Source organism: Zingiber officinale, chromosome 2A, assembly GCF_018446385.1.
Source record: "Zingiber officinale cultivar Zhangliang chromosome 2A, Zo_v1.1, whole genome shotgun sequence".
Taxonomy (NCBI): Eukaryota; Viridiplantae; Streptophyta; class Magnoliopsida; order Zingiberales; family Zingiberaceae; genus Zingiber; species Zingiber officinale.
In genome coordinates, this window is record NC_055988.1 from 36,591,484 (window position 1) to 36,618,047 (window position 26,564).

The window sequence follows — 26,564 nt, forward strand, 5'->3', positions numbered from 1 at the left end:
CGGGCAAGTGTTAGGATGTATACTAAAAGTCTAGCTTTTGGTATAAACATTTATCTAGAAATAAGAATCACATTAGTCAAATATCTACATTTATGATAAATGTAGTTGTTCAATTAATTTATATTGTAGATAACATGGTGTGTGGTGTCACACACAGAGGATCATATTATCAGTACCTTATATATTATAAACAGTAGCTCACGACCAAGATGGAAAGGAACAAACCATTGGAAGGTCGTAGTGTAATTAGGTATTAGTTTATCTTAACTATATAATTACACTAGTACACTTAGAGTGTATTGAGTAGGACCATTAGAGGTCATTTTTTTTTACTGACTTTAGAAAGGAACAAAGATATCAGTTATTATGGAAGTGTGTGCTCTTAATCCTAATATAATAATAAGCACACATATTTCATATTTATTTCTTTAATTTATCAATGGATGAGATTTAGTTCGATAAATCAATAAGCCCGATAAGTTGGGAAAAGATATCACTTATAGTGTGTGTTGTTAATTATAGAAGGAAACTGTGTCCTAGTAATCTAGGTTGAGAATGTCCCCAAGAGGAGCTCATAAGGATTATCATGTTAAACCCTGCAGGTGGACTTAGTCCGACATGACGATGAAGTTGAGTGGTACTACTCTTGGAGCTAGATATTAATTAAGTGAGTTGTCAGTAACTTACTTAATTAGTGGACATTTGTTATCTTAAACACAGGGAGACTAACACACTCATAATAAGAAGGAGCCCAAAATGTAATTTGGGATTGGTACGGTAGTTCAATAATAGTTCTTTAATGGAATGAATTATTATTGATGGAATTAAGTTGTGTGTTCGGGGCGAACACGGGATGCTTAATTTCATCGGGAGACCAAAACCAATTCCTCCTCTCGGTCCCTATCGTAGCCTCTTGTATATAGAGATTTATACCCACCACATACCCACCTTCTTACCCATCCAATGGGGTCGGCCAAGCTAGCTTGGAACCCAAGCTAGGGTCGGCCAAGATCAAGTGGATGAGCCAAGTTGGTGGCTGGCCAAAGCTTAGGTCCCAAGCTTAGGTGGCCGGCCACTAGAATATTAAAAAGGATTTTTATTAAAATTATTTCTTATGTGGATATCATGTTTTTAAAAGAGAGTTTAAAAATTAAAAATTTCCTTTTATAGCTTTCTACAAAAGATTAAGAGAAGAGATTAATCTCTTTCCTTATTTATAGATTAAAATGATGGTTTTAATTTTTGGTAAAAACTTTCCTTATTTGTAAATCATCTACATGTTTAAAAGAGAGTTTAAAATTTGAAATCTTTCCTTATTTGTTGATTAAAAGGTAGATTTTAAATTTTAAGAAAACTTTCCTTTTTAACCATGTTCATGTTTTAAAAAAGAGTTTAAAAATTAAATATTCTCTTTTATAAGTTTCTACAAGAGATTAAGAAAAGATTTGATATCTTTCCTTATTTGTAGATTAAAAGAGATTTTAATTTTTAGAGATAACTTTCTTGTTATCCACATGTTTAAAAGAAAGATTTTAATTTATAAAATTTCCTTTTTACTAACCATGAAGGGATTAAATTATTGGAGAAATTTTTATAAATTTCTGGAGACAAATTAGGAAGTTTTAATTAATTTAAACTCTCCTTGTTTATAGCTTGTGGTGGTCAGTCATATGAATTGATGAGAAGAAAATTGTTTTTTAATTAAATAAATTTTCCTTTTCAATGGCAAAAGAATTAAGGAAGTTTTTATTAAATTTTCCTTATTTGCCAAGACCAAGGATTATAAAAGAGGGGGTAGAGGAGGCTTCATGGCGAACGACTCTATTATTCTTTTCCTCCCTCTCTTCCTTGGTGGTCGGCCTCTTCCTCTTCTCTCTTCTCCTTCTTGTGGTTGAACCATCTTGTTCTCTTGGAGTCCTTGTGGTGGTCGGATCTAACTTGGAGAAAAGGAGAGAAAGGAGGCTTCGCTCTTGCATCCCTTGGAGCTTGGTGGTGGTGGCTGAACCTCATCCTTTCTTGGAGTCATGTGGTGGCCGAACCTTGCAAAGAAGAAGAAGGTGCCTTGGTAGTTCTCATCTCGGAAGATCGTTGTCCACACAACGTCCGAGATTAGAAGAGGAATATGGTAGAAGACCTAGAGGTTTTTGTTTGAAAAAGAAAAGGTATACTAGTATCTAATTTCCGCATCGTACTAGTTTTATTTCTTTGTAAAAATACCAAATACAAGAGGCATGTGATTCTAGTATTTCGAATTAGTTTTCGATGTTGTGTTCTTTTATTTTTCTTTTCCTTGTGATTTGATTGTTCCTTTTGGTTGACCTAAAGTTATTTAAGGAAATTAAATATTAGCTTTCCTTAAAAGGCTTTGTCTAGGCGGTGGTGGTTGTTCCCATATCCAAGAAGGACATGTGCCTCGCCATGCAGTCCTGGAAGCCAATTTTGGAAATTAATATTTAATGGAATTAATAACCTAGGTGATTTGGATCGAACGTGTTAAGTTCCGCAGGAGATCCAAGTCTAAACCTAAAAGAACAAATAAATTAAACTTAGGATCAAACGTGTTAAGTTCCGCAGGCGATCCGAGTTTAATTTAAAAGAACACATGGTAGCTAGGAAAAGGTTCAGACCTTTGTACAAAATTTTTGTACAGTGGAACCATTAGGTTTTCCGAGTAGCAACCAACAATTGGTATTAGAGCTAGGGTTTTTGCCTCTGTTTATTTGGTATTAGTTTAATTATGCACATGTCATACATAATTTAGGCAGGATAATAGTAGGATGTGCTAACTTTGTGGATGCAGGATCCAACTATTATGGCTTATAGATATTGTGTGTATGATTGGACCCTTGGACATGTCAAGGGCATTTTATTGTGTGTGCATAATTGTATTATAAAATACAGCAAGAGCTGTATTTAGTTTTATTAGGATTTTATTTTTTGATCTAGATACATGTACATTCCTTCGAGGAATATAGGATCAAAAAATATAAAATTCTATTTATGTCGCAGATCAAATCTTGCAAGGCATGGAACCTTTTGAGGATCAGAGGCGCAGCGGAACAAGGAGCAAGATGGATGCGACAACTAGACCCGGTGGTGGTGGCCAAAGATGGCAGCAGCTAGGGTTGGCGACACACGGAGGACAGCAATAGATAAAAGTCATAATAGTTGAAAATTAGTTTTTCTATTTATTGCTTTTTATGTTGTGTTGTGTGTGCTTGTTAGTATGCATGTTAAGTAGGCTAGCATAGTCAAAATTCCTCACTTTAAATAACTAAGTGGGAGAGGAATTTATTTTTAATAAATTTCACGGTCTCCATTACTGGTTTAAAAGTGATGCAACAAGCTTGCGCGTTGGCTCTGAGTGTCTTCCTCCATATCGGATTAGCTTGTTTGCGGATCACTAGATTAAACTTCCATTTTGGATGACTACAGGAAGTTAATTAAGAGCGTGTGATCTTCCCCATCGGAAGAGGCACAATCTTATTAATGGACTTAGTGTCAAGTAATGGTATACACTTAGGCACATCTAATAGTATCCTCCCCATCGGAGTCACTGCTATTATTTGTGTGACCGAAGAAAACCAACTATTAATTTGTCAAATAAATAGGTTGACAAGATAATAAAATTAAAAACCCCTCTTACAAATGTTTGATTTTGTATACGTCCACACTATCGTGGCATACAAAATTCACGGTGTTTGAGGTAATTTTATTTGTCATAAAGATTTATTGACAAGATAATTAATGGGTAAACCCCTCCTCTTACAAATGTTTAATTTTGTATACGTCCACACTATCGTGGCATGCAAAATTCACAGTGTTTGAGGTGTTGGTGAATTTAAATAATATTGTTTGAGGAATCAATGTTATTTTAAATTCAAAAGTTTTGACCAAATATTTGATCAAAGACAGATCAACTATTAATTTTATTCGTCATAAAGTAAAGTTGACGAGATAATAAAATTAATGGATAAAATCTCCTCTTTGTTTTTATATACGTCCACACTATCATGGCATACAAAATTCATGGGGATTTAAGGAATTGATCTTGACCAAATATTTTTGTGATTCTTAGGATTTAAAATGTTTGTCAATTCCCTAGTTGTTATACTATAGAAAAGACTTAGTAGTCCAAATTATAATGATTGGAAATAGGACTTGGACATTAAGGTAGACTGTCTTCTTAGAACTAAGAACAATATAGGTGTATTTAATTCATTAGTTGAAACATGTTTAGTGGTGTTATCTACCAGAACCTGGAGTGTAGATACAGATGTCATTAATCATGTCCGCAATTCATTGCAGGGTTCCAGGAAACCCGACAACTAAATGAAAATAAATCACCGTCCACATGGGCATTGCTGTAAAAGTAGCAGCTGTTGCAGTGCGAGATGTTTATCCTTTGATAGGAATAAAACATGGATTTTAAGAAATTGCTTTTAAGTACCAAGTTTAGAAAGAAATTTATTTCAGTTTCTAAAGAATAAATATTGTGTCTATTTTGATAACAAAGTTGTTATCGAGAAAATAGAAAAAATATCTATTCTGGTACGTTGGTTGGCAATTTATAAATCTAATAACTCCCACGATGTAACAAATGGAAATTAGTAACACATCTTCTAATTTTAAGAGAAAGCAACCTTCGGGAATGAACCATTTATATCTTTGGCATCTAAGGCTAGGTTATATTAACTTGAGTAGGATTCATTGGTAGCTGATGAACTTTTGGGTTCATTAGTAGAGGAAATCTTTCCAACCTGCGAGTCTTACTTGGAAGGAAAAATAACCAAGAAGCTTTTAAGTCTAAGGGGTATGGAGCCAAAGAAATATTGAAATTGGTTCATTCTGATTTGTGTGATCCTATGATTATCCAGACAAGAGGTAGTATCGAATATTTCGTCTATTTTATAGACAACTATTCAAGATATAAATACATTTACTTAATGTGCCGCAAGACTAAGTGCCTTGATTAGTTCAAAGAGTACAAGGCTGATGCGGAGAAACGTTAAAGTAAAAGTATCAAGTCACTATGATAAGATCATAGTGGCAAGTACCTCTTGGGACAATTTAGGAGTTACTTATCAAAAATAGGGATTCAATCTCAACTAAGCACCTGGTACACCCCAACAGAATGGTGTAGTAGAAAGAAGGTATATGACTCTTATAGAAATAATTAGATTGATGATGAGTTATTCAGAAAATTATCAAGTTCGTTTTAAGGATATACTCTGAAAAAGAAAGTGAACATAGTACCTTCCAAAGTCAGAACTCTCTACTCATATAGAATTGCTGAATAGGCGTAAGTTTATTTTGAAGCATATTCGGATTCGGGTAGTCCAGCACATATGCTGAAGAGAGACAATGATAAGTTGGATAGGAATTCACTTGTTTATGGGTTATCCTAGAGAAACGAAAGTAAGTTTATAGTCTTAAAAATCATAAGGTCATTATTAGCATCAATGACCGATTTTTAGAAAATGACTATGTTTTAAACCTCGTGCCCATAAGTAAATTTGTTCTTAAGGAAATAATAAAGGACATGTCTAATCTAGTACCAACTGTACAAGATGAAATATCACAAGAAACTGCAACACATATCATAAATGATACACAATTACAGACAGTGCATCATCGTAGTGGGAGGGTTGTCAAGCAACCTAAGAGATTCATGTTTTGGGAGAGTCTTTGGACTTGATCCCAAATGAATATGAGCCTGATCCCGGACATATGATGAAGCACTCCAAGATAAAGATGCAGCATCTTGGCAAAGAGTAATGAATAATAGAATTAGAATATATGTATTCTAATAAAATCTAGAAGCTTGTAGAACCACCAGATGGTGTAAAAGCCATTGGGTGTTAAATAAGTCTACAATAGAAAAGGAAGGACAGACGGGAAAGTGTATACTTTCAAAGCAAGGCTTGTTGAAAAAAGGGAAACCTTTTATCGGTAGTCATGCTAAAGTCTATCCAGTTTCTTTTTGGCAAGTGGATGACAAGACAGCTTTCCTTAATGGAAGTCTTGAAGAAAGCATCCATATAAAGCAACCAGAAGGTTCATTACAAAGGGCAAAGAGCATCTTGTGTTCAAGCTCAATCAGTCTATGGATTGAGGCAAAGCTTCAAGGTCTTGGAACATCCAGTTTATCAAAGTAATCCAGACCTATGGATTTATTTAGTAACCGGATAAGTCTTGTGTATACAAAAAGTGTGATGGAAACGTGGTGGTATTTCTTGTACTATACGTAGATAACATTTTTGGTAGTTGGAAACAATATCAAAATGTTGTCAGAAGTAAGGGTATGGTTGTCCAAACAATTCGATATGAAGGACTTGGGAGAATGTATATATTCTTGGGATCAAAGTAATTTTTTACTTATCCCAAGCTTCATATATCGAAAAAATCCTTGCTCGTTTTAAGCATGCAAAACTCCAAGAAAGGTTTCTTACCTTTTTAGCATGAAGTAACTTTATCTAAAGAAATGTCTCCGTAGACATCAAAGGAGATAGAGAAAATGAAGACAGTTCTTTATGCTTCGGCTGTCGGAAGCCTAATGTATGCTATGCACGAGATCAGAAATCTGTTTTGCCAAGGGCATAGTTAACAGATATCAAAGTAACCCTGGACAAGGACATTGGACTGCAGTAAAGCATATATTGAAGTACCTTAGAGGCACTAGAGATTATATGCTAGCTTACAAGGCAATTAATTTGGTCCCTGTGGGTTGCACGGATTTTGACTTCCAGTCGGATAGGGACAATAGTAAGTCAACCTCGGGGTCTTGTGTGTTACTTTAGGAGGTAAAGTCATAACTATGGAAGAGTGATAAGCATAGGTATTTTTCTGGACTCCACCATAGAAGCTAAGTATATGACAAACCTCTGAGGTAGTCATAAAAGCTGAATGACTCAATAACCTCAAGATAGACTTAGATATAATTTCTGGTTTGTCCAAAGATTATTACAATTTATTGTAATAATAGTGGTGCAGTAGCAAACTCGAAGAAACCATGAGTCTATAAGGCAAGTAAACACAATAGAGCGCAAGTACCACCCAATACGAGAAATCGTATAAACGAGGAGAAGTTGTTACTGCCTAGATTGCATCAGATGATGACCTATAGATATTTTCACTAAGACCCTTAAGGCAAGAGCTTTTGATGGGCATGTTGAAGGGTTGGGAATCAGATGTATGGCAGCAGATATAGCAGCTTAGTCTTTTAGTATAAGTGGGAGATTGTTAGGAAGTATACTAAAAGTCTAGCTTTTGGTATAAACATTTATCTAAAAATAAGAATCACATTGGTCAAATGTCTACATTTATGATAAATGTAGTTGTTTAATTAATTTATATTGTAGATAACATTGTGTGTGGTGTCACACACAGAGAATCATGTTATCAGTACCTTATATATTATAAACAGTAGCTCACGACCAAGATGGAAAGGAACAAACCATTGGAAGGTCGTAGTGTAATTAGGTATTAGTTTATCTTAACTATATAATTACACTAGTACACTTAGAGTGTATTGAGTAGGACCATTAGAGGTCATTTTTTTTTACTGACTTTAGAAAGGAACAAAGATCTCAGTTATTGTGGAAGTGTGTGCTCTTAATCCTAATATAATAACAAGCACATATATTTCATATTTATTTCTTTAATTTATCAATGGGTGAGATTTAGTTCGATAAATCAATAAGCCCGATAAGTTGGGAAATGATATCACTTATAGTGTGTGTTGTTGATTATAGAAGGAAACTGTGTCCTAGTAATCTAGGTTGAGAATGTCCCCAAGAGGAGCTCATAAGGATTGTCATGTTAAACCCTGCAGGTGGACTTAGTCCGACATGACGATGAAGTTGAGTGGTACTACTCTTGGAGCTAGATATTAATTAAGTGAGTTGTCAGTAACTTACTTAATTAGTGGACATTTGTTATCTTAAACACAGGGAGACTAACACACTCATAATAAGAAGGAGCCCAAAATGTAATTTGGGATTGGTGCGGTAGTTCAATAATAGTTCTTTAGTGGAATGAATTATTATTGATGGAATTAAGTTGTGTGTTCGGGGCGAACACGGGATGCTTAATTTCATCGGGAGACCAAAACCAATTCCTCCTCTCGGTCCCTATCGTAGCCTCTTGTATATAGAGATTTATACCCACCACATACCCACCTTCTTACCCATCCAATGGGGCCGGCCAAGCTAGCTTGGAACCCAAGCTAGGGCCGGCCAAGATCAAGTGGATGAGCCAAGTTGGTGGCCGGCCAAAGCTTGGGTCCCAAGCTTAGGTGGCCGGCCACTAGAATATTAAAAAGGATTTTTATTAAAATTATTTCTTATGTGGATATCATGTTTTTAAAAGAGAGTTTAAAAATTAAAAATTTTCCTTTTATAGCTTTCTACAAAAGATTAAGAGAAGAGATTAATCTCTTTCCTTATTTATAGATTAAAAGGATGGTTTTAATTTTTGGTAAAAACTTTCCTTATTTGTAAATCATCTACATGTTTAAAAGAGAGTTTAAAATTTGAAATCTTTCCTTATTTGTTGATTAAAAGGTGGATTTTAAATTTTAAGAAAACTTTCCTTTTTAACCATGTTCATGTTTTAAAAAAGAATTTAAAAATTAAATATTCTCTTTTATAAGTTTCTACAAGAGATTAAGAAAAGATTTGATATCTTTCCTTATTTGTAAATTAAAAGAGATTTTAATTTTTAGATATAACTTTCTTTTTATCCACATGTTTAAAAGAAAGATTTTAATTTATAAAATTTCCTTTTTACTAACCATGAAGGGATTAAATTATTGGAGAAATTTTTATAAATTTCTGGAGACAAATTAGGAAGTTTTAATTAATTAAAACTCTCCTTGTTTATAGCTTGTGGTGGCCGGCCATATGAATTGATGAGAAGAAAAAAAAATTAATTAAATAAATTTTCCTTTTCAATGGCAAAAGAATTAAGGAAGTTTTTATTAAATTTTCCTTATTTGCCAAGACCAAGGATTATAAAAGAGGGGGGAGAGGAGGCTTCATGGCGAACGACTCTATTATTCTTTTCCTCCCTCTCTTCCTTGGTGGTCGGCCTCTTCCTCTTCTCTCTTCTCCTTCTTGTAGCCGAACCATCTTGTTCTCTTGGAGTCCTTGTGGTGGCCGGATCTAGCTTGGAGAAAAGGAGAGAAAGGAGGTTTCGCTCTTGCATCCCTTGGAGCTTGGTGGTGGTGGCCGAACCTCATCCTTTCTTGGAGTCATGTGGTGGCCGAACCTTGCAAAGAAGAAGAAGGTGCCTTGGTTGTTCTCGTCTCGGAAGATCGTTGCCCACACAACGTCCGGGATTAGAAGAGGAATACGGTAGAAGACCTAGAGGTTTTTGTTTGAAAAAGAAAAGGTATACTAGTATTTAATTTCTGCATCATACTAGTTTTATTTCTTTGTAAAAATACCAAATACAAGAGGCATGCGATTCTAGTATTTCGAATTAGTTTTCGATGTTGTGTTCTTTTATTTTTCTTTTCCTTGTGATTTGATTGTTCCTTTTGGTTGACCTAAAGTTATTTAAGGAAATTAAATATTAGCTTTCCTTAAAAGGCTTTGTTTAGGCAGTGGTGGTTGTTCCCATATCCAAGAAGGCCATGTGCCTCGCCATGCAGTCCTGGAAGCCAATTTTGGAAATTAATATTTAATGGAATTAATAACCTAGGTGATTTGGATCGAACGTGTTAAGTTCCGCAGGATATTCAAGTCTAAACCTAAAAGAACAAATAAATTAAACTTAGGATCAAACATGTTAAGTTCCGCAGGCAATCCGAGTTTAATTTAAAAGAACACATGGTAGCTAGGAAAAGGTTCAGACCTTTGTACAAAATTTTTGTACAATGTAACCATTAGGTTTTCCGAGTAGCAACCAACAACAAGGAGACGAAGCAGCAAACAACTGGTTGAGGTGACACACACTAGTTAGCCGACACATGTCAATTATAGATGCTTAGACTGGTCCGGACACTCGGAAATGGATGAAATTTCAAAGATTGAGTTTCACCGAGGTGCAGCCACGCTGTCAGCATTCCAAGCGCCTGGGCTGGCATCCAAAAATGGCCTATAAAAGGCCTTCAACTAGAGGCTTCTATACCACATCCACTCTGGCTTTCATTCTTGCGCTCTACTCCAAGAAGACTTCTACGACACCTAAAGGCTACTCCGACAACTAGCAACCAAGCTTCTTTTCTTTTATTGTCAGTATTGTTTTATTATTCTTGCATTGAACTTTACTATTTGTAATCTTTTCAATATTATAGTAATTGCCCAACAATATCATCTTTTGCTCCAATTGAATAGTCAAAGTTAATCATCTATATGTATAAAATCTAGGGATGAGCAAAAGTTTAATTAAACCAAATTAATCAAAGTTCAGTTTGGTTATTTTGGGAATCTAGTTTTTTTTAAAATATGGATTATTTTGATTAATTCGATTCAGTTTTAATTTTAAAATTTTTAATTCGGTTAAATCGAATAAGTCGAACCTTAAATCTCTAGACTAAGAAATACTACGTCTTTACTTCTGGAAAAAAAAACTGAATAGAAAGCTAAAAACGGATAAAAAATATTTAATTATTGAAAAGTTCGGTTAATTTGATCAAAAACTAAATTAATTGATATTTTATAGGTTCAATTTGTTTGATTTTGTTTAAAAGTTTGGTCAATTTGGTTAGTTCGAAAAAATTTTAATTTATTCAATTTTTATTAAATCAGTTCGATTGATTCAGTGGGCTTGATTTTGAACCAATTGCTCAACATTAATAATATCTATACTTTTGATCTATCAACTTCCTGTATGAATAGCTCAATATTTTCTATTCTCCCATATCTTGCTTACCTTCATAACCACATCTTTGACTAAGGCAAGTAGAAGGAACTAAACATAATATATTTTTGCCGATTAAGAGGGTTGTACCAAAGAATAATGGAGAAAATGTATGTAAGAGATAAGTGGGTTAAAAAGGACATATTCATTTGATGGCTCATCTAGCCAATAGGTGATTATTGGAAATGGCCTCCACAATGGATGATGTAAAGACTGGAAGCAAGTGATTATGTCAATACCATGTGGAACCAGTCAAAGGCATTGCAACAAGCACTGAAATTGATACAACTTTTGTTTGCATATGACCCAGCTGATTGAGTAGCATGATTCCGTAAATCTCATTTCAAAATAGAAAATATAATAATGCATAAACAATTGAGCTAATAGATAAGAAACATACATTAAATATGCTTCCATACTCTTCCAGAAGAGTAGAGATAATGGTCTGAGCATTGTTAGCTGCATTTGCTGCTAGAAGGTGAGTTGAACTGTCACCATTTGAGTCAAGATCATCCTCTAATTCACACTCACTAGCCAAGAGAGGTCTTAGTAAAAGAGGTGTCATTCAAGCAGCAACAGCAGATGGATTCATCTGATTCTCAACAGTATGAGAGAAGATAGCATGAATCATTTTCAAAATCCTAAGAAAGAAAAAAGACAAGATAAGAATTGAGCACATCTAGATATTAAGAGGTTGCCCAACAAACGAAAATGATACACTAAATGTCAGCTTGCAATTAAGACAATTACCTATTTATCAACCATATTGTGCATTAGAGCTTTACAATTAGTCCAAGATGGTCTGTGATTGTATGTGACATCTATGATTTCAAAAATTAATCCAAGATGGAGCTTAACAATTTGTATCGGAACTTGAGTTTATGAAGAGTTAGAACCCAAGGTGTAGATGAAATTTAAAAATATGAATAGAATCATTTAAAATTAGATGATTCAGTATAAATACAGACTTATTTAAAATGGAGTTATAAATATAGAAGTTAAATCTATTATTATAATCACACGAGTGTAAAATCAGCCTCTGTGATAGCCACCGATTTGGTTCAGGGGCATCTCAGTTATAGCAACATGCATAGCATTTACACAGCCTCATTGTGTATCAATTCTACAAAAATAGGAAGAAATTAGTAGCATAACACAAAAAACACAATGACAGCTAGGAGATGAATGAGCAAAAAAAAAATCGATTAAACTATATTAACCAACTAAATTTAAAATATTGGTTATTTCAAAATTTTGATTACTCTAAAAAATATATATCAGTTATTTCTATTAATTTCATTCGATTTCGATTTTAAAATTTCTAATTCAGTTAAACTGAATAAACCGAATAAGTCGACCTTAAATCTCTAAATCAGAAAATCCTATGTCTCTAATTCTAAATTAACTGAATAGGAAGTTAAAATCAGATAAAAATATATAATTATTGAAAAGTTTGGTTAATTCGATTAAAATTGAATTAAGTGATTTTTTATCAATTTAGTTCATTCGATATTAAAAAATTTGATCAGTTCAGTTAATTCAAAAAAAAAAAATTTGTTCAATTTCAATTAAATTGGCTTGGTTAGTTCAGTTTTGAATCGATTGATCGGTATTATTCACATCCAACATTTTTTGCAGGTTCATCCTTTCCACTAAAGGGTAACTTAATTATCTATCCAAGTAAATAAGATGTGCATATCCCATGATGCAATTTTCATTTATAAAGCTAAGTTAACAATATCAAAGATGGTTGATATAGATTTTGTTTAGATAATTATTCTAGGTAATTAGTCTCCACAAGATATATCAATGTTAAAATTTTAGAATATACAAACTATTACAAATTTCAGCAATTTGCACACATCATTTTTATAAAATAACTATTATTCTCAAATAAAAATATAAAACAAACGATTGAGCTATCGAAATAATTTTCCAAGCCAGTTTTTTAGTTTTACAATAAGTCTAAAGGGAATGTTGCATTCTTACAACTAATGTTGCAACACCTAAGTCATTCCCCATGCTTAGATCACCTCTCTAAGAGTGAGCCTCCTCGTCACTTTAAGCCCTTGAACAAAAGCACAAATGTGAGAGCATCACATCCAATATCTAATACTCATGATGTCAATTTATAGGTAGAGAGACTTCAATAATAAAAATACCACCTTGAAGAATATTCTTATTTTTATACTTATTTTCCTCTATAAGAAACTTCTTGTAGCTCAATTTTCACTTGCTTGACATATTTGCAAAGGAAGCATGTCACCTTATCTTTCTCAAGCTTTTGTAATTTTAGACTTTGACCTCTTTAAATCCACCATATGAACTAAGAGAGGTGTTTCCCTTTTCTTAAGCTTCCTCTTTCTTTTTCCTTATTGGAATAGTCAACAAAATATATCTCACCCTTGGACTTATCTAAATATTGGGTTCGACTTTCCTTATCATCGACCATAACTCTCCAATAGTTTTGTCCACCTTCAACATGTTATAGTTTGTGATGAATAATGCACAGCAGTTAGGCAATAGTCGCATCACAAGATCTAGTTTCTACTAAACATCCATGCTAACATTTCAACTCAAAATTCATGACAATCTAAATGATATGGTGCACTATTTTTAATTGGCATGGTATATTTTATACGGACTAATTTTAAAAATGATCGGTTTGACCCTATAAAAAATTTTCACCAACCGCCAACGTAAATCAGGAAGCAGTTGCAGCGGGCGACCCATCAGTCCAATGTTCTTAGGTTAAGTGTCCATTAAAAAAAATTCATCTATTAATTTATCGAAACTAAGACTAAATCTTTAAATATCTAAGAAATTAAGGAAGTACTATACCGCTATACCATTGTCGGGGTGCTATGGTGCTCTTTGATTACACCATTGATGTGTCATCCAACATTCATATGCTAATTTTCAGTTGACTTCTTGTAATCTAAGTTGACCTCACTTAATGGAATAAGATTTAATTATTGATGTCCTTATAACAAAAGCATATTACCTGAAGCATTTGTGTTTTAGACTTTGACCTCTTAACTACACCAGATGAACTACAACAGTTATTCCCCTTTTCTTTTCCCCTTAGTGGCATTATCAACAAAATGTATCTCACATATGGACAGTAACTTCCCTTATTGTTGACAATAACTCTCCAATAGTTTTGATGAATAAGGCATAGCAATTTGGCAAAAATTATAACACAAGATCGAGTTGCAACTAAACATTCATGCCTTCGGGCATTGCTGAGTTGATCATCATATAATAGACCTTTCCATGTGATGATCTATTAAATTTTTTGATTTAACTTTTTACAAATGACTATGAGATCAATCGTGTGGAGCACCCGAAATCAATGTAAGATTTTGCATAAATTAAACATTCATGCTAAAGACTAACTTAGTCGCTATCATTCTCGTCACAGACTTCTCTATGGTTGCTCGATCGCTCGTACAACTAAAAAGGAATCTTGAGACCTCATACATTCTAAATGAGTACTGTTCTTGCCCAACTAATTTAGAGAATATCTCATAAACATCGTATGCTTCATGCTTGCATTTCAACACAAGACTCATTGCAGTCAAAACGATATGTTGCACTTTGATTGCATCATTGATGAGTCATCCTATATTCTATTCATGTGCTAACTGTTCATTGATGTGGCAATCCAATATTCATGTGCTAACTCATCGTTGATTATATCACACATAAAGTAGTTTCTTATGACCGAGGACTATCCTCAAGTTCGTTTTTCAATCAAAGAAACTTATGCTATTGAGTTAGCATCCTCACCTTGCATTATTCAGGATTGTCTCGTATCACCATTGACGATTTTCACTAGAGATCATTTTATTATAATCTACATTTAAATAGTATATGACAAGATAGTTCACAAAAAATTATTTCAATAATAATATTAAATTATATTCAAAGTCATTTTCATTATAATCTAATCATATTTCACTAAAATGGGTAAATAAATACTAAATTATTACCCAATAAAATAAATATTCTAAACATAAAATCTGTGTGTGTGTCAAAGCATAGCACATGTATATCTACAAATAATCCAACACATTTTTAGAAAAAAAATAACATGACAAGATAAAAAGCTTAACTAATGAAATTACACTTAGTTAGGGTTAGAACTAGAATACATGGCTAGGCTTCAACTTTTGATGGTTGAGCGTGTATTCGTTTGGGGATATGATATTCTACTTCATAATATACTCACAACCTCATTAGTAAAAAATAATAATAATAAGTTTAGACTAAAAAATATCTAAAATGAAAAAGAAATATTATTCATATTATTAAGGGATTTTAAATATTTATAAAAAGAATTGAAACTTTATACTTCAATTGAAAATTTTCCAAATTTAAACATACCCTTAAAATAATTGATAAATACCTTTTACCTACCACCATTTCACCATCCTAATAATCACGAATATTTAGAGCATTAGGGTTTCGGAGAAGCTCAAATAGAAGGAAAATATATAAAATCATGAAACATGGACAATTCGATGCCACACATCTCTCAAAAGTTATATGCAGAAATATATTGCTAAATTAATACAACATATCTCAGGGGTTATGCATCGGCAGGAGATAAATGCAGCGTTGGTAACTTGTACCGAACCAGTTCGGCTGGTTCGGTACCAGTTGTGATTCAAATATGATGATACCTACAATTGTGAACTCAGTCAAGAGCAAGAGCTGCAGCCTATAATTAATGGTTGATCGGAAAATTGACTCCTTCAACTGGTAAGATACCTCCTCTTGATGGATGCTGACAAATGCCTGAGAAGAAAGTGGCACCGATCTTGTGAATGCGTGTCATAAGCCTTTAGAGCAATCATAACTTCGTCTGCTTATCCAATTGCAGCGGGTTGCAATGTTTGATCATCTGAGCTTAAACTGTGGGAGCCAGTGGAGCTGTTCTCACTGGAAATGTTTGATTCAGTGTTTTGAGCAGAAATTATTTCCTCCAACCTAGTCTTGGCATTTCCATTATAGTTTTTTCCTTTCCATACAACAATTTGCTCCTTCTCAAAAGTCACAAGGATACAAGGAACCAAGTCCTGAATCATAATTCAATTAACTACTTACAAATTAGAAGAGAATGTTTATTTATCTTCATATAGGCACTAAAACCAAAACCAACAAACGTATCTATGCAAAGTAATCATGAAGTCAGGAGAGGGTGGGGAAGCATCAGAATTCTCTTAATCAAATAACATTCTTAAATTTTCAACAAAATGAAAAAGATAGCATCCTTCAACCATGTCATGATATGTAAACAGGTATAAATGAAACCAACAGGTAGAAATTGGAAATAATGAATTCTGTAGCATTCTCATATTGATATAAGCTTATGGCCAACTTCTGATCACACTTGTGGATATATCATGTGATTTTCTTTGCTTGTTAAATGTTTGCACATATATGGTTTAGGTAACAAAAAGAAGAAAAAAAACTCCTTACCCTGAGCTTAACCCCAATCTTCTTGTAGTCACTTCTCTCGAGACCTTTGCAATCTATACGAACAAGTTCATCAGTCAAAAATGCATCACGAACCATAGGTATCAGACTTGCATAATATCCATTCTTCGCTACAAGAATACCAAAAAGATCATCTTTACAAATCATTGCCACAAAAAGGAGTATGGTCACAGGATGCATTACCAAGCTTTGTCAAGGCAGGTACAGCAGAACCTCTCTTCCTCATTTCCTTGGTTTCCTCAATAGTTAGACCTTCAATTGTTGTTTTAATCAACCTAGGATACACTGGTTCATGAGGTTTCCACAACATCAATGGAATTATTGGCCTTTTGTTTTTACTATAATGTCTTCCTCTATACAATATTATTTGCCCACCATGGCGATGTATGATTAGTCCTCCAGTCTTTTCCTGAAGGATGGCAAAAATATTTTTAGTGTATTCAAAAAAGCTGCACAGGACATAAGTGACGTGCATGAACAATAGTTTACACACTACAAAAAGAGATACTAAAGCTGGCCAGATGAACATGCATCTAAAGCCCTTTCTCATGGAAAAAGAAGGAATTGAGAATATTAGTGAACAAAATAAGTTATCAACTTCTATCTAAACCTGACAACACAAGTATTTAATCAGGAAAAAGTATTGGCACGCATCACTTACAAGAGTTAAAACTAAAGCATCTTTTTTGGTAAACAATTTATAGGACTCAAAGATGCTGTGATAATGCCATTGGCTAACAAATAAAATGTTTGCAGATACAGAAGAAATAAAAATAAGACGGATGAAGAAAGTTTATGACCTCTCAAATTACAAAATCACAAATTACTTTGTCCTGACAAAGACTTGACTAACAGAAATGTAGAAATAACTTGCATGCCATCATTTGGATTCGGAAAAAAACAAACATAATACCACGGTACCTAATTGAAGAAAATTGCATCATGATGGTCAGATTAGTAAATAACTAAACTAGTTATTGTACACAATGTTGAAATTGTTATGTTGTGGTAATTGAGCCAATATTATAACTGGATACATATCACACACACACAACCCTTTGATCGCAGCACATAATAGCAAAAATTGGGGGAACATAATCCACTAGCACATTAATTTAAAAAGAATATTATGAATTATGACTTTTGTAAATCTACATTTCTTAAGAAGTCATCAATTTTGAAACTATTTTACTAGCTTTACCTAGCATACTGGTACAGCCGGTTGAACATAATGATATATTAAGATTCAAATCTTTCACGTAAGTGCATAGGCATAACTACTGAAAAAGCATATATATACCTCGAGTTGGGTGCAAACATTTTGCATATCCATAGTTGGCACACCAAGACACTTTATCCTTATAGCCTCAGCATTCTTCCAATTATTGTGAATGTCATTCAACATGTTATGTGTAAGGCCGTCTCTCCCTATAGAAGAAATCTTGATAAGAAAAACAATTGTAGAGTTTAAAAAGGGATGATTAATAAATCTATCACAACATGATTTCATATCTATCACGATATTTAAAAGATTTCAAATTATTACAACATTTAGGTTTTAAAGTCAAATATAGTGTTGTATTTTGTCCAACTGCTTAAGTTGAAAATACGGCACTAATATGGAAGACTTCCAAATCACCCACACGCAATCAACGACATTTGTTAATTGGGAACAGCCATAGCAACTTTGATAAGTATAAAATAAAATAAAATAAAAATATAGATAAAAAATCCCTGACTCATTAAGCCCAAGATTGAGAACAATCTGCCCATACAAGTGAGCAAAATTTCATATTCGGAAGTTCATTTTTTTAAAAAAAAATACTAGTTATTTCAGTTAAATTAGTTCGGTTTCAATTTTGAAAATTGATTAAACTGATTAAACTATTTTTTATTAAATAATTAAAAAATAAGATTTTTAACTTTTTTATTAAATAGATTAAGGTTTTATTAAAAGTCTTAATATTTTTTTAAAAAAATAAAAATGGGTTATATCGGTTACCAACCGAAGAATCGGTTGGTTGAAAAAAAAAATCGATTAGTTCGATTTAACAATTTCTGTTTGGCCAATTTGGTTTTAATTGAATGCTCATCCCTCTAGCCAAGGTGGACCTCTCATCTAGGCATGTTGCTATAGGTCTTCATCAGCTTGATGTAGGTTGTGGACAAGTGATCATGATTTTGTTATGAAATTCATCCGAGTTTATCCTCATTTGCATGGTTGATCCGACTAGTAGGTTGTTAGAGCTTCTCAAAGTTGATAGAGATATAGGAAAAAATAGTGGTTGTGAATATGAACTAGTTGGGGAGCAAAGAAGATGGAAAAGTATAAGGCATGTGCAACATTTGTCCCTCAAGATTAAACACATTATGAAGGATTTAATGATGAAGATGGTAGGAGAATGCAAGGATTAGTCGAGAAACCAGTAAGAATAGAAGAGGAAAGGAGAAGAGAAGGTAGTGATGGTGCCAACATCAAATTGGTCAAAGAGAGGATAATGGAATTGGCTTTCAGGAAGGATCCATTTCTCAAAGAAGTCTGATGTCTACGACATGATGGTGAGGAATATTGAGTTCAGAATCTAAAGGGTCATTCTCAAGTTGATTTATTTTTTTCAACAAATAATTCCATTTTACAATAATGGTCTCATTCGGTCAGTGATGTAGATCAAGTGGGTGATTCTGCTGTTTTGCCATGCCAACAGCACATCATCAAACAGTTGGACAAAATATCAAATGGATGATAGAGTTCACACTAAAAATGAAAAGTTATGATATGTTGGAAAAATTTTAAAGATATGAAAATTCATACAAAGGAATGAAATATTTATTAATTAACTTTTAAAAAAGAATATATATTATATTAGTTACAAACTCTTTACTCACCAATGAGGTTGGCCATGCATAACTTAAAATTTAAATGAAGGTAAACTAATAAGAATAAATAAAAGTGGAAAGTTGTTGACGATGCTTTACAAAAAAATAAATAAATAAATAGATGCAAAAACTATCTTGTAAACAATAGGTTTAACATTTTCAAGTCATCTTATATTTAGGCAATTGTCAATACTACAACAACAACAACAACCACCACCAAGTCTTATCCCACTAGATGGATTCGGCAAGGCGATTACCAATGTTAACAAAAATAAAAAGTTGTAATTCCAAACTTTATTAGAGTTGAACATTATCTGCATTAATCTATTTGTATAATCATGTCATGTGGCAAGGCGATTCGCTCGCCCCCAGCGCCCCCGCCAATCCATCCCTAGGCCAACACGGAGGAGGTAAATCACGGGTGGCTACTAGCCATTAGTGCAAATGGCCAAGACATGGGGGAGGTTATGCTCGGTCACGCCGAGTTTCGACCCCAAGACCTCATGTGGCAACACCCCATGTCTTAACCATCGCACCGCCCCGAGGGTTTAGATATGTTTTATTTGTATAATCATGTCATGAGTAGTACCCAAGTCGTTTAGATATGTTTTATTTGTATTAGTGACAAAAAAATAATTTTGACGAAAAATTAATCAACCAAAGATGATAATGTTAAAATCAATGTGTCAGAATAATAGAAAGATGGAATAATGATTACAGGATTACTAACTAGAGCTCCAATAGGTGAGAAAGTGATAGAAAATAAATTAAGATGGTATAGTTGTGTTCAAAGACAATCAATAGACTCAATTGATAAGTAGAATTCATTATAGTTGAATGTGCAAGGGTATAGAAAGGACAAAAGATTCTTAGTTAACGTAATTAAAATTGGCTTAAGAAATATTAAAATAGTGATATATATCATGCATACAGTTTAATGAAGGAAAAGATTCACCCACTTGCCCAACTTGTTGGGGACCAAAGAGCTTGATGAACTCTGCCAGTTTCATCCCAAACTCAAAAATAATAATAAATGATGGATTGTTTTAGGCCCTATCAGCCAATACAAAACTATGTCAACAAATAGAACATGAATCTTAGCCACAGTTCAAAGGCAAGCTAAGTTGCATTTACCAAATGATAAGAAGTTGGATTCTCCTTTACTTTGCCCCCTTCAATTTTAATTGAATTGACCTGGATTTATATAACCTATTGATCATTTCTCTAATATGTAAATGCAACATTAACATATTTTATCTCATTGGATTACCTATATTGTTAAATTACACATCAGTATTCATGAATAAAAACTGCATCTTACTCATTTGAGTCACCACCATATTGTAGATAATTTCCCAACTCAATCAAGTCATACTAACAAAATCGGATAAGATACTTATAGTTCCATTAATGCAAGAATGGTGAATACTTAAGAAACCAAAACTCAACAGAGCTTCTCTAGGGTACTATGGCAATAGGCTTCAATACAAAGATTCATGTGTTTTATAAATGTAATCACATATTCTAATCCTCGTGCAGTTGCTAATATCTATATCAGTTATCACAGTGCTAGATGTCTTAAGGGACATATTAAAAACTGAAGAGCTTGCAGCAAAGAGTTACACCAATGCTAGCTTTCAAACCGACAAGGATGATTCCAGATCGAAGTCAGGGTATGTATTTTCCTTAAATAGTGGTGCTGTGAGTTGGAAGAGTTCAAAGAAAGACACAGTCGTTGATTCTACAACAGAGGCCGAATACATTGCAGCTTCAACTGCAACAAAAGAGGTTGTTTGGATTACGAAGTTTATTACAGAGCTTGGTGTTGTTCCTAGTATAGCGAACCCAATAGATCTCTATTGTGATAACATTGGGGCTATTGCAGAGGCTAAGGAACCTCACTCTCATCAACGATCCAAATACATACTACGGCAATTTCATCTCATTCAAGAGATCATTGATAGAGGAGATGTGAGGATCTGTAGAATATCAACCAATGCTAACATTATGGATCCTTTAACCAAGGCTTTGGCATAGAGGAAGTATGATGGTCACACTAGGTCACTAGATATTAGATATTTTGGTCACACTAGGTCACTAGGTATTAGATATTTCAGTGATTGCCACCCGTGCTAGGGGGAGATTATTAGTATTAGCCCTAGTACCAATTATAAGATGATTGACAAGGGCATTTTTTTGTATCATATTTCACTAATTAGTAAAAGACAGTTGGTTATTATATTTACTTTAATTTAGTGCCAAATAAATAAGTAGCAAGTTCAGTCTACAACATATCAATTGGTTGAGTTGATAGTGGGATATTATAGATATATAGAACGTTACTCTTAACTATTCCTAGTCAAGCATTAATATACAAGGATAATATTAATGCGTTGAGACTAGCTTGAAAGCCAATTGATGACTTAATCTCATAAGTCATAGATATGATATCACGTTAACACATGGACATATATTAGAAAATATGTATTGAATTGACCCACCATAAGATGTTTCATGGATCGTTATATGAGTATCATAAACATTCTTATAGTGAGTATGAATATTCCTTAGACATGAAGTTACTACGGTTCCCTACATAAGAAATTGTGTACTTTGGTATCGACAAACGTCATCTGTAACAGGGTGAACTATAAAGTTGATTACTGGGTATGCAATAAGTTATGCGGAAGAATGTGAGTGATGTAGATGAGATCTATCCCTTCCATATGACAGAAGCAATATCTATAGGTCCCTTGATTAGTAGAACACAAGAATGCATAGTCATACTCAAATGAGTTAATATGCAATATTGAGCTTATTTGATTGAGTGTATCTACTTAGAGATCAAGAAACACAAAATTGATAAGAAGATGACACGACCTCATTGATCAATCTAGATTTAAGGATAGAAGGATTAAATCATATAAGATAATAGACACGGACAGGTTAGGTCAGATCTCGACATTCTCGTCACTTGGGTAGCAATGATGTCTTTCTAGATGTCACTCATTGTTTATATATCTAAAATGATTTTAGAGACATTGCCAATATTACGAGAACCTATTGGGTGGACAAGTTGATTTGGAGATGGGTTCATATGATGGATCATTGGATTAAATCTAATCCGAATTAGATTCATTAAGTTAGACTCAATTGGATCCAACTATTGAATTGAATTGAGTCCAATTTGAATTAGACTCATGGAATCAATTCGGATTGATGAGGATCAATGAGTTGGACTCATTGGGTGAACTCGAATTCACCAAGGAAGAGGAAAGATTAAAACTTAATTGGATTAATGGAAGACTTAATTGGATTAATGGAGAATTAATGTCAATTAAGGCAATTAATGCCAATTAAGACTCATTAGGTGAATGAATACAAAGGGGGGTTTTGATTCATTTGGTGGGCTTGTGTTCTTCCTCCTCTTCTTCTCCTTCTTCCTCTTTGGCCGAAATCTTCCTTGTGGTTGCTAGCACAACCTAATTTATTTTTCCTTCCCCACTTCGTTAGTTCGTGAGACGGACGGAAGGCTTATTTGTGGATACCAAAAGAGGCACGGACACGTGATCGTGTTGAGATCCTTGCTGTCGGGAGTTCGTGTTTACGCAACAAATGTATAACTCCCTTTTAACAAACTTAGTATATGATTTTCTCCTTCGCATGGATCTTCTGGAAGGATCTAATTAGTTTTTCCGCTGTGCTTTCTGCGTGTTTAGCACTCTAGGGTGGCGTTTGGTTTATGGGTTTGGGAATGAGGGAATGGATTCATTCCCAAACCTTGTGTTTGGTTAATGGGAATGGAATCAAGATTTTGGAATGAAACCCAAAAATTTGGGTATGGATGAAACCCACCCCCTCCCTTGGGTTTTGATGAAATAGGATTGTGAATTAAGTTTTAGACAAAAATACCCCTAGTATATTTGTTCATTTTTTTTTAATTTCACACACTCTCTCATCATATTTTCACTCTCCTTATTTTGTCATCACATTTTCTCTCTCAAGATACTTTCTCTCTCCTCATTCTCTCTCTATATTCTCTCCCATCATATACTCTCTCCTTATTTTCTCTCTCTTCATTCTCTTCTATCACACTTTCTCTCCCATTATACATTTTCTACTTATTTTTTCATCATACTTTCCCTCTCATCGTACTTTCTCTCTCATCATACTTTCTCTCTACTCAATCTCTCTCAGCAAACTCTCTCTCCTCATTTTCTCTCATCACACTTTCTCTCTCTTTATTCTCTCTCATCACACACTCTCTCTTTATTTTCTCTAATCACACTTTTTCTCTAAGCACACTTTCTCTCTCATTATATTTTCTCTCTCCCAGTCTCGCATTTTCTCTCATCACACTTTCTCTCTCTTCATTTTTTCCCATCACTCTTTCTCTCTCAACCCACTTTCTCTCTCATCATACTTTCTCTCTCCTCACTTTTTCATTTTCTCTCATAATACTTTCTCTCTCTCCATTTTTTCCATCACTCTTTCTCTCTCAGCATATTTTCTCTCTCCTCAATCTCTCATTTTCTCTCATCATACTTTATCTCTCTTCATTTTTTCCATCACTCTTTCTCTCTCATCATACTTTCTCTCTCATCATACTTTCTCTCTGCTCACTCTTTCATTTTCTCTCATAATACTTTCTCTCTCTTCATTTTTTCCCATCACTCTTTCTCTCTCATCACACTTTCTCTCTCATCATACTTTTTCTCTTCTCAATCTCTCCTATCATGCACTTCTCCTCATTTTCTCTATCATACTTTCTCTTCATTTTTTCCCAACACATTTTCTCTCTCATTACACTTTCTCTCTCATCATTTTCTCTCATCATATGTTTCTCTCACATTCAACTTTTTCTCCCATTTAATTTTTTCTCTTATTTTCCTGTAAGGGTAAAAAAGGAAATTTAGGTTCATTCCGATTGAAAATATTTAACTAACCAAACATCATTTTTAAGAATGATACCCAAGCTCATACTCATTCTCATTCCATAATACTATGATACTCATTCCCATTCCGATTCCTAGGAGAGAACCAAACGCCCCCTAGATCCTAACAAAAACTTGTATTATTCATATTTCATCTCTGCTCAAAGATAGAACAATCAGGTGGAAAGTCAATAAATTAAGATAGAGGAAAATATATTTACTAAATCCCCACTGATAAAATTCTCATCCTCAATGATCCATGTTACGGACAGTGACTCATCTGTGCACTATGCGTATTTTAAAATATAAAAATACAAATTATACCATCAAAAGTAATCAAGTATTCAATCAACAATATGTACTGAGCCTACATAAGCAAAGTGAGATATTTGCAACAAAGTCAAGCCTTTGCGGACAAAAAAAAATCCACAAACAGAATGTCACTCCAATTTTCAATCAAGAAAGAAAAAAAAAAAAATTGGAGAGCTAACATGAGCAAATAGTTCAAGTGAGGGAAACTACCGAGGTGAACTTCCCGTCTGGTCCGGTGTTTCTGGCATTTGTCGACTAGAGATGCTTTCTCGGCAGGCGTAAGGGGCTTCCCTAGAATCTTCGCTCTGGACTCCTTTGCCTTCTTCAAATCGATGGTTCCAGGACCATCACCATCAACCGATGTCACCGTAGGGTCAACGGCTGGAGCACAGAAGCCAGTCCAGATACGGTCGAAACGACCTGGACCAAAAGGCGAATACTTGGGCTCCCGTAGCCCGATAGGCTTGACGCTTGAACTGCTCTCAGTGTAGCTAAAGCGGAAATCGAATGGGAGGTTGGAGTGGAGAGGCTTCTTGCCAGTGCGGTCGAGTGATGATGGAGGCTTGTAGGGAGGTTTCTTCTTCTTTTTTGTATTCTTGCGATTATTGTTGGCTTCCACTTCAGGATTGTGAGGGCTAGGGTTGTTATCGGGACTAAGGGAGGGAGGCGGCACGAAGCCATAACGATCAAGAAGGCGAGGCAAAAAGGAAGGAAGAGAGGAGGAGATGAGACGGGAGGCGAGGAGGAGGGCGGCGAGGGTTGGCTTCCGATGGGGAAAGGTATCAACAAGCATCATACCTTTACGCCGCCGTCTTCCACATGTGATACAGGCGACTGCCGATATATACTCTATAACAGGTAATCTATACAGGAGGCCACACGTAGCATTATGAAATTCACAAGAAGATGGATTATACTTTTAATTTTTAAGAAAAGCACATTTAATTTTAAAAATATTCATCTGTCTAAACAATTATTACTTCAAGTCAATTAAACCATTCAAATCATATTTGATACGTGATCTTGTCTGAAAATTGAAAAAATGGATACTGAGATGGGTCACTCCTATTGTCTTCCTGTGAACTTCACTCTCACCTGTAACACAAGCAGCGTCAATGCCGAGTCAGGGAAAGGGTCCTCGCCGATGATCCTCCGATGCTCAAGTCAGTCTCCGACGAAGCAAGAATGAAAGGAAACGAGAACTATAGTGCAACTGTAAAAATCGCATAAAAAGCATACCTCCGCCGATACTTGGACTCCCTTTATATAGAGTTTTGGAAGCACACGTGTGTTGGATCGAGACGTGCTAGAGGGGGTGAATAGCGCTCGCGGCTATTTCGTTTTTTCGATTATCGGAAAACTATCGGAGTTAAAACGTGCAGCGGAATAAGCGAAAATAAAATAAAGAAACACAGAGACACAAGGAATTACTTCGTTCGGAGCCTAAGGCGACTCCTACTCGAAGGCCCTCAATCCTTGATCGCTTTCCGTGGGCAACAACTATAATTTCGAATAGAGTACAAGTATTGCAAATAAGTACAATAGAAAGAACTACGATTATACCGACAACAGTATTGAAATCACAAGTTACGGAGCTCCGGGTCATCGGAATGTCGCAGCAGCACTTCGGAATGATCTTGTTAGCAGCACGTCGAAGAAGGAAAGCCTGGAACTTGATTGTTTGAGCTGCTGGTCGAGATTCCTTATAAAGGGTGTTCAAGGCGCCTTCTACTGTTCACCAAGGCGCCTTGAATGAGCCGAGTCAGTCGCGGAGATAAGTGCTGAACTGGTCAAACCTTATCAGGTTCAAGGCGCCTCCAACCACTCCAAGGCGCCTTCATCAAGCTGTCCAAGGCGCCTTGGCTTCCTGCGCTGGCTTTTCCTGGTTTGCACCCGAGGCGCCTCCAAGCTCCATGGAGGCGCCTCGGACACTGTTCATCCGAGGTTAATCTTTGCACTTTGGTCCCTACAAGATACATTAATCCCAAATATACCCTGCAGCACAAAGTTAGCACATAATGATAGTATAAATATGATCAAGAATATTGTGACAGTCTCAGGACTGTCCGG

The 26,564-nt window shown here is 34.7% G+C and overlaps 1 protein-coding gene across 1 annotated transcript; it reads right to left on the bottom strand.

The window, feature by feature from the left end:
- Positions 1–15,343: 15,343 nt before the first annotated feature.
- On the bottom strand, positions 15,344–25,341 carry LOC122041038 (CRS2-associated factor 1, mitochondrial-like). The gene is made up of 5 exons (XM_042600571.1): positions 24,705–25,341; positions 17,672–17,799; positions 16,555–16,780; positions 16,354–16,481; positions 15,344–15,950 (listed from the first exon to the last, which is right to left on the bottom strand). The coding sequence occupies exons 1-5, from the start codon at positions 25,288–25,290 to the stop codon at positions 15,741–15,743; spliced, it is 1,278 nt and encodes a 425-aa protein (XP_042456505.1). The 5' UTR covers positions 25,291–25,341; the 3' UTR covers positions 15,344–15,740.
- Positions 25,342–26,564: the final 1,223 nt, after the last annotated feature.